Source organism: Fulvia fulva, chromosome 6 (genome assembly GCF_020509005.1).
Source record: "Fulvia fulva chromosome 6, complete sequence".
In the NCBI taxonomy this organism is placed as follows: Eukaryota; Fungi; Ascomycota; class Dothideomycetes; order Mycosphaerellales; family Mycosphaerellaceae; genus Fulvia; species Fulvia fulva.
In genome coordinates this window covers 2245874-2257963 of record NC_063017.1, presented here as the reverse complement: position 1 = coordinate 2257963, position 12090 = coordinate 2245874, and the positions used below count along the sequence as shown (strand labels likewise).

At 44.0% G+C, this 12090-nt stretch overlaps 1 protein-coding gene across 1 annotated transcript; it reads right to left on the bottom strand.

Moving 5' to 3' along the window:
- Window positions 1-10813: 10813 nt before the first annotated feature.
- On the bottom strand, window positions 10814-11924 carry CLAFUR5_07042 (Polyol transporter 5; the record flags this gene model as incomplete). The annotated part of the gene is made up of 4 exons (XM_047906190.1): window positions 10814-11100; window positions 11153-11473; window positions 11528-11654; window positions 11703-11924. 4 exons carry the CDS (start codon window positions 11922-11924, stop codon window positions 10814-10816), a joined length of 957 nt encoding a protein of 318 aa, XP_047762931.1.
- Between the last annotated feature and the right edge of the window lie 166 nt (window positions 11925-12090).

Below are 12090 nucleotides of genomic sequence, written 5' to 3'. Positions count from 1 at the left end.
AATATCACAGGAAATCCTAGTAGCCCTTGAACAGAGAGAAACTCTAAGGGAGCAAGCTAATATAGGGGACAAAGGGAAAAAGAAGTAAAGCTAAGTAGAAAGGATCGTAGGTCACCTATAGGAAACGCGTTAGAACTAAAAACCGGTAAGGCCAGGAGCCCTACTAGCGGCTAGGACCTTCGGGAGGTATAACTACCTTATCTATAAAGACCTAAAGAGGGCGGAAGCAAGTATAGCTATCTAGATTCGCTCTAAGCACATTAGGCTAAGAGTATACTTATACTAAAGAAGAGTCCTAGGATACGATTCTAAACGTTACCCCTATAGCTACCTATCCTAAAACCCGGAGCATATAGTACTAAACTGTACTAAGTAGGTAAAAGGGAGAAGCTAGTAGAGGGCGAAGGCAAGAGACAGGTAATACTAGGCCATTATCTAGAATAGACAAGATATAAGGAGAGTGATAAGATAGATCCTTAACGAGGACTACCTAGAGCAATTCTCCCTAGTAGTAGAAACGGAAAGGTAGATAGAGAGGAGGGAGAGAGAGAGAAGAGCCGGGGAAACAGAAGGGAGAAAGGGAATCGAGAGGAGGACATTACTAGGGTTACGGGGAAGGTAGTTATAGGGTAATAACTATAATACTAGCATACCCTAAAGGAAGGAGAACGAAAGGACAAGACAGGAAAGAACGAGGAGGGCAAAGACGAGGAGGTTTTTATCCGTTAATCGGGTTTCCTACCTATATAAATAGACCTAAATAGCGAGAGACCTATATAGGCTATAGGGCACTAAAGTAGGCGAATAAATAATCTATCTATCTATATTAACGTTGTGAGTCTAGTTACTATAGCCTCGTTAACCTAGGCTCTGTTCTAGGCTTTCCTAATCTAGAGGTTCTAGCTAAGCTTAGGGTCTAGCTAGATTCCTAGGACCCGTAATTCGGGAGAGGGCTTCGTTACGTAACCCTAGATAGTTACCGTTACTTATATATTATAGTAGGTTCTTACCTTACTAAAGTAGATAAGCTAGTACTTTTCCGGGGCGAAACGGGCGCCGTGTCGACGTGCCTATTCCTCGTATACCTCATATCTTTCTATAAGTAGCCGGTAGTTTTCTTCGGTCGTCGTTAACTAGGCTAGGATGTTCGTATCGTCGACGAACCCCGAGGCCGACGTTTATAGTAAGGTAAGTAGTAGGATTAGGTCCGCTATAAAGATTAAGAAGAGGATCGGTAATAGTATTAAGCCCTAGGGGATCCCGTATTCTATATATATAAGGTTGCCCTCCTTACGCTTCCTAAGGACAATCTACGTTATTCTCTCCTTAAGTAAGGAGTTTACGAAACTTATTACCTACCGCGGAATTCCTTTTTGCCGTAGGATATAGAGGAGTCGCTCGTAGGAGACGTTATCGAATGCTCCTAAGATATCAAGAGACAATAGTAATGTAACCCTATTCCGTCTATAGTACTAGAGAGTATAAATCTGTTCGGTAATAAGCCCTATAGCCGTTAGGGTAGATCGTTTACTCCTACTACCTATCTATATCTCTAGGAGTAGGTTGTTATCCTCGACGAGCTATATAATTCTTCTTACTACGACCTTCTCTAGTATCTTTCTAATTATATTTAGGAGTACGATCGGCCTATAGGACTTTAGCTTTATATAGTCTTCCTTCTATAGCTTCTTAAGGACGACTATAAGGGACCGCCTAAATGGCCGTAGGTAGTACCCCTTACGTAGGCAAGCCGTAAATAGTTCGGCGAGGTATAGGGCGACTTCTTCTTTATATTCTTTAAGGAGGAGGTTTGGGATTCCGTCGGGTCCCGGGGCCTTACGGCCCTTTAGCATTCCTATAATCTCATTTATCTCCTCCTCGCCTACTGTCTAGTATATATCGAGTAGCTCCGGGTAGATCGTTCCCTCTATATCTATTAGGTCGGTCGTTAACTATATCGTAAAGAAGTAGTCGGCGAACGCCTTCGCCTTTCCTTCCGGCGTTATCTATATTATGCCTATCGTATCCTAGATTAGGGGGAAGTGTAGTGTCCTATCCCCGTCTCCGGCCCTTACCTACTTTATAAGCCGCTATATCTACTCCGGGTTCTCTATTATAAGACCTATAGTTACCCTCTAGTCTTATCGCTTGTCTCGTCGTATTTAGGCCTTCCTTACCTAGTTTGCTTCCTAGTACTCGTCCTACGCTTCTTAGCTTTGCTCCTTCGTCTATTTTTGCCTTGCCCTCCTTACGTCCTTAACTTTAGCTAAGTACTCTAGGGTCTAGAAGGGCTTCTAGTACTTCGAGGGCCTTAGTTCTAGTATATATTGCTCGGCCGCCTACTATATCGTCATTATTATCTATTCTACCGTACTATTAAGCTCGGCTTCCGTCTCCCCGATACTAGTATTATTTAGGTACTGTTTAAGTAGATTCCGGATCTCCTCCTAGGGAGCTTTTTTCTAGTTAAGGCGCTTTTTACCCCGAAGCTCCTCTTCTATCCCCGTCGCTATCGTTATCTAGATAGGGATGTGGTCTAACCCTACCTCTAGGGTAAGGTTAGGTCTATACTCTACTAGCCTTATTACTACGTCCCTCGATAGAAAGTATAGGTCGATAGTACTCGCGCTTATTCTTACCTTCTACGTCTCTATACCCTTTAGGGTTACGAGCTCTATATCCCTACTTTCCGTGATCTCTAGGAGCTTACTACCTAGATATACGTAAGGGGGGGGGGGGTAAATTCTAGCCCCTACGTTAGGTAGTAGAGGTTAAAGTTACCTAGGAGGATATAGTTTATATTCCCTTAGTCGAGTACCTAGTTAAGTCGTACTAGCGTACCGAGGTCTCTACTCGTTCTTCCCTTAGGAGGAGGGTTTTAGACGTTATATATCTAGATAGGTCCTTAACTCGTAGTGATTTAGATAGTCGTAATGTCTCCTTAACTCCCTTCTAGGTACGAGATTACCTTCTAGGCGTCCGTACGTAATACTTTACTAACGTATATATATATCCTTAGGGTATAGCCTATGCCTCCCTCGATAGCTATATAGTACCGTAGGTCGGTATAGGTAGCAGGTCTTCGAGTGTATAGGTTTAGCTATAGCTCTTATATCGCTACGATATAATACTTTTAGCCGTCGAGTTCCTAGAGGAAGTAGAGTTAAACCTTGTCCTTACTTTTGTTAACGTTATACTATATAATAGTGAGGTTGGCTTGTGTTAGTATTACGGACTAGCTAGGATTATTCTATTAGGGTGCTCGTTAGCTATATAGCTCCTTCGTTTATCGCGCTATCCTATAAGGTTAGTTAGCGTTCGGTCGTTAGAGGGTACCCGAAGATTCGTATCTATCTAGCTTTATTTGCCGCCCTCTACAGCCCCCTTAGGCGTCCCGGCGGTAAATAAGTACTCTACTATATATTTTATATTACTTCGTCTATCCTTTTCCTCTTTACGGCCTCGAATCCTCTATACTAGGAATTACCGGGCGTTAGTATAGAGTATCTCGCCGGAGTTATTACCCTAGCCTAGCGGGCCTTTTCTTACGCTACTATCCTTATAGGGCATTAGTTTGAGTATACCGGGTGTTTACGGCCGTAGTACGCGCACCTCGATTCCTCCCGTAGGTACTATTTCCCCTAATACGGTCCTACGTAGTATAGGTACTTAGGGGTCTTCTCGGTATACTTTAGCGCGATATGGCCGTATTGTTAGTAGTTAAAGCATTAGAGCACTCTGTAGCTACTCTTATATATCTCCGTGTCGAGGCGTTTATATTACTAGAATAGTCCTCCTTCTAGGACCTAGTTCGCTTGTTCCGCGGTAGCTATCTAGACGATTAGAGAGGAGTACGTCTTAGTAGCTTCGACGTTCTTATTTAGCTACGCTACTTTAGTAAAGCGTACTCCCGGTAAGGTGTTCTAGTTCTAAATCTAGAGTAGGGTGAGGTCGTTCTCTACCCTAAAGGTCCTTAGTACCCTATAGGCTATTACCGTAAACTACTAGTAAGAGACCTTTACCGACCTCGATACCTTAACTATCTAGTCCTTAAGGGTCTCGAGCTTTTGTCGGTCTGTCTCCTATACTATAAAGAGGCGTATTACTCCTCTAGGCTCGATTTTAGCTCCTACTATCTCCTTCTAGACAATCCTGTCTACTAGCTCCTTGCTTATTAGGCCCTCTAGCTCTCGCTTCTCCTCCGGGTCCGTAACGTATACCCTAATAGCGTTGTTTGTCCTTTAGGTCCGTAGGTTAGGGGAGCTAGCTACTACGTTTACCTATATAGGAGTATACTAGGTAGTAGCTTTCTATATTATCTACTAGATTGCTCTCGGGATCTAATGTTCGAGTGCCTTAAGGGCTCCGAGGAGTTGAGCGATCGTGTTCTTATACGCCCTAGCTAGGCGCTTATCTACTTCGAGTATCTCTTAAGCCTCTTTATAGAGGTCCTTCTATATAGAGGTTTAGTTAACCCGGAGGGGAGGCTTGCTCTATATTTATAGTCGCGGTTACTATAGCTATTACTAGTTTAGCTATTGTTACTAGCTATATTGTTACTAGCTTAGTAGTAGTATACTTTATGTCTGTTTTTAGTAGACGTAGGTTTCCCTTATAAGTTACTTAATACTCGCTAGCTAGTAAGGAAGGAATCGTATTTAGTAAGCTAGCTACGAGATAAGGTAACAAGTCTTAACCGCGCTTTCCTACTTATCTAGTACTACCGTATAGCCTCGTTTCGAGAGGTTAGCCCGGAGTAAAAGCTTCCCTCTATACCCTCCCTCCCTATTTACTCCTTAAGCTAATATCTACCTCTATAGGCCTAGGCCCTTTAGTACTCTCTATTAACCGATATATATATCCGTTCTCTCGGGCTATATAGATAGATAGAGATTTCATTAAGCTGTTATAGTGCCCTTTGGCCTATATAGCTATACTATCTTGTTTTCGTATATATAGAGGGGAAACCGTGTTAGTAAAAACCCTCCTCCTTCCCGCCTGTCTTTTCCTCCTAGTTGTTGTCTTAATTTTCCCTTATTAGGGGTACGCTAGTGTCATAGGCCTGCCCTAATAACTACCCTATCTACTACCCCCTAGCTTCCGCCTCTTGTCTATCTACTGCTCCGTCTCGCTAGCGAGGCTAAACTACTAGAGGTATCCCTACTATAGTATCTACCGAGAGATTCGGCGAATATTACCTTTGTCCCTAATAATTGACTTGTAGTCTCTCCTTCCCGCTTAGTGCCTCTAATTTCCCCTACCTCTCGCCCACTACGGGCATCGTAGTAGTATATGTTCTAGGTTTTACGATAGGTAGCCATACTAGTAGGCTAGGCTATAGATGTCTAGTACGCGTCTTCTAAATAGGTAGGCCCTTAACCTAATATGTTCGGACCTGATTTGGATCGCTATACTTGCCTCGGCCCTTGTTAGGTCCCTATATAGCTAGTAATTATGTCTCTAGAAGGCTCGGAGCGCGATCGGGCCTATTGTCTTAGGGGGCTTCCTTTTCTAGTCCTGCTCCTATAGGTAGCTCGCTATCTGTTCCGCTAGGCTTTAGGTCTTAGCCTTACTCCCGCCGGCCTAGCGAGTCCTACGCTCCTCCTCTTTTCGTGCTAGCCATTCGGTGCTTGTCTATATAGCCGTAAAGGTAGTAATGTCATCCTCTTTTTAGCTTGTCCTATATCCGGCCCCTCTCCGGTAGTAGCTTTCTATCTTATTCTTTGCCTCCTAGATTATAGTTTATACTAAGTAACCTATCGTCCTTACCGCGTATTGAATTCTTATTCCCCGGATATACTGGCCGATTAGTAGTGTTCCTGTCTCTATTTCTACCGTGCTTATTAACGTTATCTTATATACGCCTAGTACCCTACGTAGGTTACCTACCTATGTCCTGTTTAGGGGTTGCTCTATCCGTTTCGGGATCGGCTTACCTACGCGTCCTGTTCCCTAAATCTGTGCCCCGTATAGTATAGCTAGTCTAACGATCGCCTTATATATTACTCTTACCTTGTGGAATGTTGCTCCCTATATAGATACCGTAAGTCTCTTTATCGAGGCTTCGTTAACTTGTACTCGACTCTAGGCTTTCTTAACCTATACATTCTAGTTTAGCTTCGGGTCGAGCTAGATCCCTAGTACTCGTAGCTCCGCTAATAGCTTTGTCTCGTAGCCTTAGATTCTTACCGCCGCCTTTATATTATAGTATGTTCTCGCTTTACTAAAGTGTATAAGTTAGTACTTTTTAGGGGCGAACCGGGCACTATGCTTCTTTACTAACTCCTCGCATTTCTTGTACCTATCTTCGAGGAGGCGACAGTTCTCTTCTATCGAGTCTGACTAGGCTAGGATATTTGTGTCGTCTACGAACCCCGATACTAAGGTTTACGGAGAGGTGAGTAGGGGGATTAGATTAGACATAAATATCAGAAATAGGATAGGGGAGAGAGTAGATCCCTAAGGTATTCTAGTTTTACCTTTACCGGGTCGGACTTATACCTTCCTAGGACTAGGTATGTCGTCCGTTCCTAGAGAAAGGAGTAGACGAACGTCGTTACCTACTAGGGGATGCCTTTCTACTATAGGATATGTATTAGCCTTTAGTATAAGACGTTATCGAAGGCTCCTACGATGTCGAGGGATAGTAAGGACGCCGCTCGGTTCCTACCGTAGTACTAGAAGGTCTGAATTTGCTCCGTAATTAGCTCTATTACTATTAGTATCGATCGCTAGCTTCTTCCCCCTATCTATATTACTAGGAGTACGTAGTTATCCTCGGCTAGCTACGTAAGTCTCTAGGCTACTATCTTTTCTAGGACCTTCCCTATCGTATTTAGAAGTACGATTAGTCTATACGACTTAGGCTAAGTATAGTCCTCCTTCTATAGCTTACGTAGCACTACTATTATAGACTCTCTATACGGCTTCGGGTAATACCCTAGCCGTAGGTACGCGGTAAATAGGTTTATAAGGCTCGGCGCGATCTCTTCTCTATACTCTTTTAGTAGTATATTTAGTACCCTATCTAGGCCTACGGCTTTTCGTCCTTTTAGCTTACTTATAACTCCTATTACTATATTAGAGCTAACCGCCCAATCTATATCTAGGGGTTCCGGGTATATACTCGGGTCGATATCCGTAAGGTCTACCTCTACTTATATCGAAAAGAAATAGTCGGCTAATACTTTTGCCTTGCCCCGGGGCGTAGCCTAGGTAATCCCTTTACGGTCTACGATTAGAGAGAAGTAAGGGGTTTGTTACTCTTTAGGTAGTCGTGCCTATTTAGTAAGTCTCTATATCTATTCCGGGTTTTCTATAACGAGCCCGATCGTCGCTCTCTAGTCCTATAGCTTATCGTGTCTTATCTATGCCTTCTTCTCTTATTTCGCGCGACAGTATTGCTCCTACGTCTCTTAGGTATGCTCCTTTGTCTACTAGCGCCTTGCCCTTCTAGCCTCCTTTCCCTTTATAGAGCATTTAGGGGTCTAGAAGGCCTTCTACTACGTTAAGGGCCGGAGTAACGGCGTATATTATTCCGCTACTTGATCTAGCTAAGCTGTCGTCTCGAGTTCTCTATACTATAGTAGGTTCGCTATTAGGAAGCCTCTTATATTGTCCTAACGTGCCTTCTTCTAGTCACGGCGTAGTTCGCTTACTAGCTCCTCTATCGCCTTTACCCCTAGTATCGTTTAAATAGGGATATAGTCTAAGGAGGCTTCTAGCGCGTAGTTCGGTCGGTATTAGACTAGTCTCTCTTCAAGTTCTCGTAATAGAAAGTATAGGTCGATTATACTTATACTTATACGGGCCTTCTACGTCTCTATTCCCTTTAGTATTACTAAGGCCATTCCGTAGCGTACGGTTATATCTAGTAGCTTTCCCCCTAGAAACGCGTACGGGGGAGTGAATTCGAGTCCCTACTATAAGTAGTAGAGGTTAAAGTCGCCGAGGAGTACTTACTTTATATCTTAGCTTAGGGTCCGCTCTAGGTAGGCGAGGGTTCCTAGTTCCCTACTCGTCCGACCCCGCGGTAGCGGGTTATAAACGTTATAGATCTAGATAGAGCCTTATATCGTGTCGATCTAGATTAATGTTATGTCTCCTAGGTTACCCTACTACGGTAGTATAACCTTCTACGACTTAAGGTCTATAGTCTTACTTACGTATATATATATCCTCGGGATAACGCCTCGTTAGCCCGCGATTACGGTATAGTATCTCCGGTCATTATAAGTAGCTAGGAGTCCTACGTAGGGGTTGATCTATAGTTCTTGTACCGTAATAACGTAGTGCCGTAGCCGGTCTAGCTCTTATAGAAAGTGGCGCTAGACCTTGTCCCTAGCGTAGAACATAAGAACATCCTTACGATTACGGATCGTACCGGTAAGGGCTCCTATATAATACCTATTAAAGGGATAACGGCTAAATATATCGCCTATATATTCGTACGAGACTACTACCGCCTATACGGGGCCCCGCTTTTAATTATTACCGATAGAGGTAGTTAATAGTTATCTACTTTCTAGCGGCGTTTCTACGAATTAGTAGGAATAGACTATAAGCTATTAATAGCCTTCTATCCTAAGACTAACGGCTAATTAGAAAACACTAATAAGGAAATAGAGAAGTATCTACGCCCCTTTATTAACTACGCCTAGAATAATTAGGTAGACTAGTTACTACTGGTAGAATTCGCGAAGAATAACTACGCTACCGAAGCTACCGGCGTTTCGCCCTTCTTTATAGAACGAGGACGTAATCTACAAACCGGTAACTTTAATAGTAATGATCTACTAAGACGACTTATACTAACTAAGTAGCGGATTAGTATAGAGAAAGCTAAACGTTTTACGAACTATATAAAGGACTTCTATTAGTACCTATATAAGCTATTACGATACGACTAGGTACTATAAGTAGACAATACTAATATATACCGTATAGTCCCTCCGCGATACTAGGTAGGCGACCGCGTCTATATTAATACTAAGAACTAGAAGTCCTCTAGACCCGCAAAGAAGCTAGACGTTAAGTAGTTCGGCCTAGTAACCGTTATAGCTATATTAGGTAAGAACGCTTACCGTATCACGTTACTAGACACTATCTATATATATAACTCGTTCTATTCGAACCTACTTCGCCTAGTAGACCCGGAAGATAATACGCTACCCCGCCGATCGAGGTTACTAATAATACTAGAAACACTTTCTAGACCTAGATAGTAGAGCGTATTCTAGATTTAAAGCCTAAGGGTAGAGGTATTACTATACTAGTAAAATAGTAAGGATATCGTAAGCCGATATAGAAGCCCGCGAGCGTAATATATAAGGATATACCGAAGGTAGTCGTAGATTTTAAGTATAATAACTAAGATAAGTCTATACTAGTTAACTTCTATCTACTATAGGACTAGGTACTAAACGAGATACTACGCGACCTTAATAGACACTTAGCCGAAGTAGATATATACGCTATAGATCTAGCGTCTTAGGTAACTTTATTCGTACGACTACTTCGTAGTACCGGCGATATAGCTCTACCTCCGACTAACTATACGCCTTATAATATTACTATAGGCTATAATAGAGGGGTTATACTAGTACCTACTTCTAGTAACTATCTAAACGAGAATACTAGCTCGGCTATACCTTTATACGCTCGTACCGGCTATATTAGCTATAATAAGGGATAGGCTAACGGCGCTAACCGCGAAGGACTAGATTTAACGACGTAAGCTTATATAGTTAAGCTACTAGAGGATACGATAGATATAGAGAATAATAAAGCCTTCGCGTACGTATTAAGGAAGGTTTACGGATATACGCTTCGAGACGAATGTGTCTTAAGGGGGGTAGTGTTACGGTAGCTCCGTAAGTAGAGGATTCGAATCGGGTCACGTGACTCATGATCACGTGACATTGATGACTAAGCTCGGCCCGAGCGCGACCTCGGCTTCCCTTAAGAAGCCCTCTCTCTCTTAGAACTACCTTCTCTCTTTAGCTATCGACTTCGTTAATAAACTACTACTATACTCGCCTACTATAGCCTCGTGACAAGAGTAGTATATACGCCTACCGCGGTGCCCTAAAGCTAAGCTTGCTATGACTGATTTACCTATTAAGTATTAGGTTAATAAGCTACCGTAATGGCCTAATCTAGTACGAATGGCGCTCGATATCTACTACTGCCCTATAATAAGTAATGAGCCGGAGCGACAGTTTAGTCAAGCAGGTAATATTCTTACACCGAAGCGAAGGCACATAGCAGTAAGCACTATTAACAACCTAATGACCTTGAAAAGCTGGTGCAAGCAAGGGGTGATAACGATTGAGAAAGAGCTGTTCAATAGGGTGAGAACTCCGGCAACAACACCTCCGATAGCAACACTAGTAACGACGACAATATAGGTCTTAGCACGTCACAAGTTGAGCAACCAAGGCAAGTCAGATGCTGTGTATTCACTTGCAAGGCAAGTCACGAGCTAGCAGGGTACAAACAATCAAGTCATTCACCTCATTTTTGACTCGTTTGTTTGTTGATCAGTCTGTGTACGGCAGGGCACAGTTGCACTGCATATTTGAAAGCCCCAGACAGGACTGAGTCTTGCGACGGCACGAGAGGATATGAATTGTGTTCTCGCTCTTGGAACAACCTCGCAGTAGCGCGCGACAAGCACAAGGGAAGGATTTCGCAACGCTTGAAGTCCAACTGCTCTGCGGCTAGCTTGTTTAATTTGATCGGATCTTCGACCAAGCTTTCATCTTTGTACGCGTAATGTGCGATAAACTGCTCCCAGTACATTTCCTGCTGCCTATGGTAGTGTGTGCTGGAGAGTGGTTGTTTCGCTGCGTCCTTGACCGACATGCCTCACAGAGCCTCCCTTTGATAGAGAGCCTCGACTATCACGTCTCTTCGCCAGAGTGTCCATCGTCGGATCCACCAAGGTAGCCAGGCACGAGTTACGGTATTTTGCGTGGCGCCGAGTAGGCACGCTGAAGACGTAGTCCAGCTCTTCGAGCGAGAGCTGTTTCGTTTCCGGAACCAGGAGGAAGATGAAGATGAATGCAATGATGTTCAGTCCAGCGTAAAATCCGAAAGCTGGAGCCTAGTCAACGGTTGTCATGTTGTTGCAAGATATGATCAGACTCACCGCCAGTGGGAGTAATTCTTGCGAGCAAAGTTGGAAATGTGAGACCAAGAGCGCTACCAACCGCCTTGTTGACGCAAATTGTGAAGGCGGCACCGATCTCTCGATGGGACAGTGGGAATGCTTCGGAGAGATAGATTGATGGTATGGGTCCGATGCCTGTGCCATAGAACGCGGAAAAGAGGTATATGAAGACCGCAATCAGTGGTACTCTGGCGTCGTTCGACTTTGGCATCAGGAAGCAGCAGCCTGCAGCAAAAAGACACCAGGCCATGTTGGGAAAGGTGAAGAGAAGCAGGTTACGTCTTCCAAAGGTGTCCATGGCTTGAGATCGTAATCAGTCCACGTCCTAGACTCTTTTCCAGAAGTTCTACTCACTGTATACAGCAGGCAGAGCAAAGACTAGTGTCACGAGTCCAAAGCCCCAAGAAGCCATCAACGACTGTGTCACGTCGTACCCAGCAGTCGAAAAGATGGTCGAAGAGTAGAACGCCATGATGTTGATCTGTCAGCTTGTCAGCCAGGCATGTTCACAAACACGGACACTACATACCCCTGAGAACTGCTGACTGATCACGATCCATGCGGCAGCGACTGTCGCTCTACGTATGCGTGGAATGGCGAACAGCTCCCAGATCCGGCGGGCCAAAGACTTGCCCACAAACGTAGCCCGTTCTTGCACAAGCCCATCGTGTGCGAAGTAGAGCTCTCGCGCAGCCTGCACTTCCGTGTTTCTGAGGCACAAATGCAGCAGCAAGCTGTAATCGCCACGCATTTCTTCCCACGTCTTTGAACACCAAATTCGAGCTGAAGCCGACCAAGATACCAAATGCTACCCACAGCTGAAAGCTGGTGACAAGTCTACCTCTTATGATCGCAGGCGATACCTCAGCAGTATACACCGGAATGGTTGAGATCTTGACCCCCATGCCCAGGCCCAT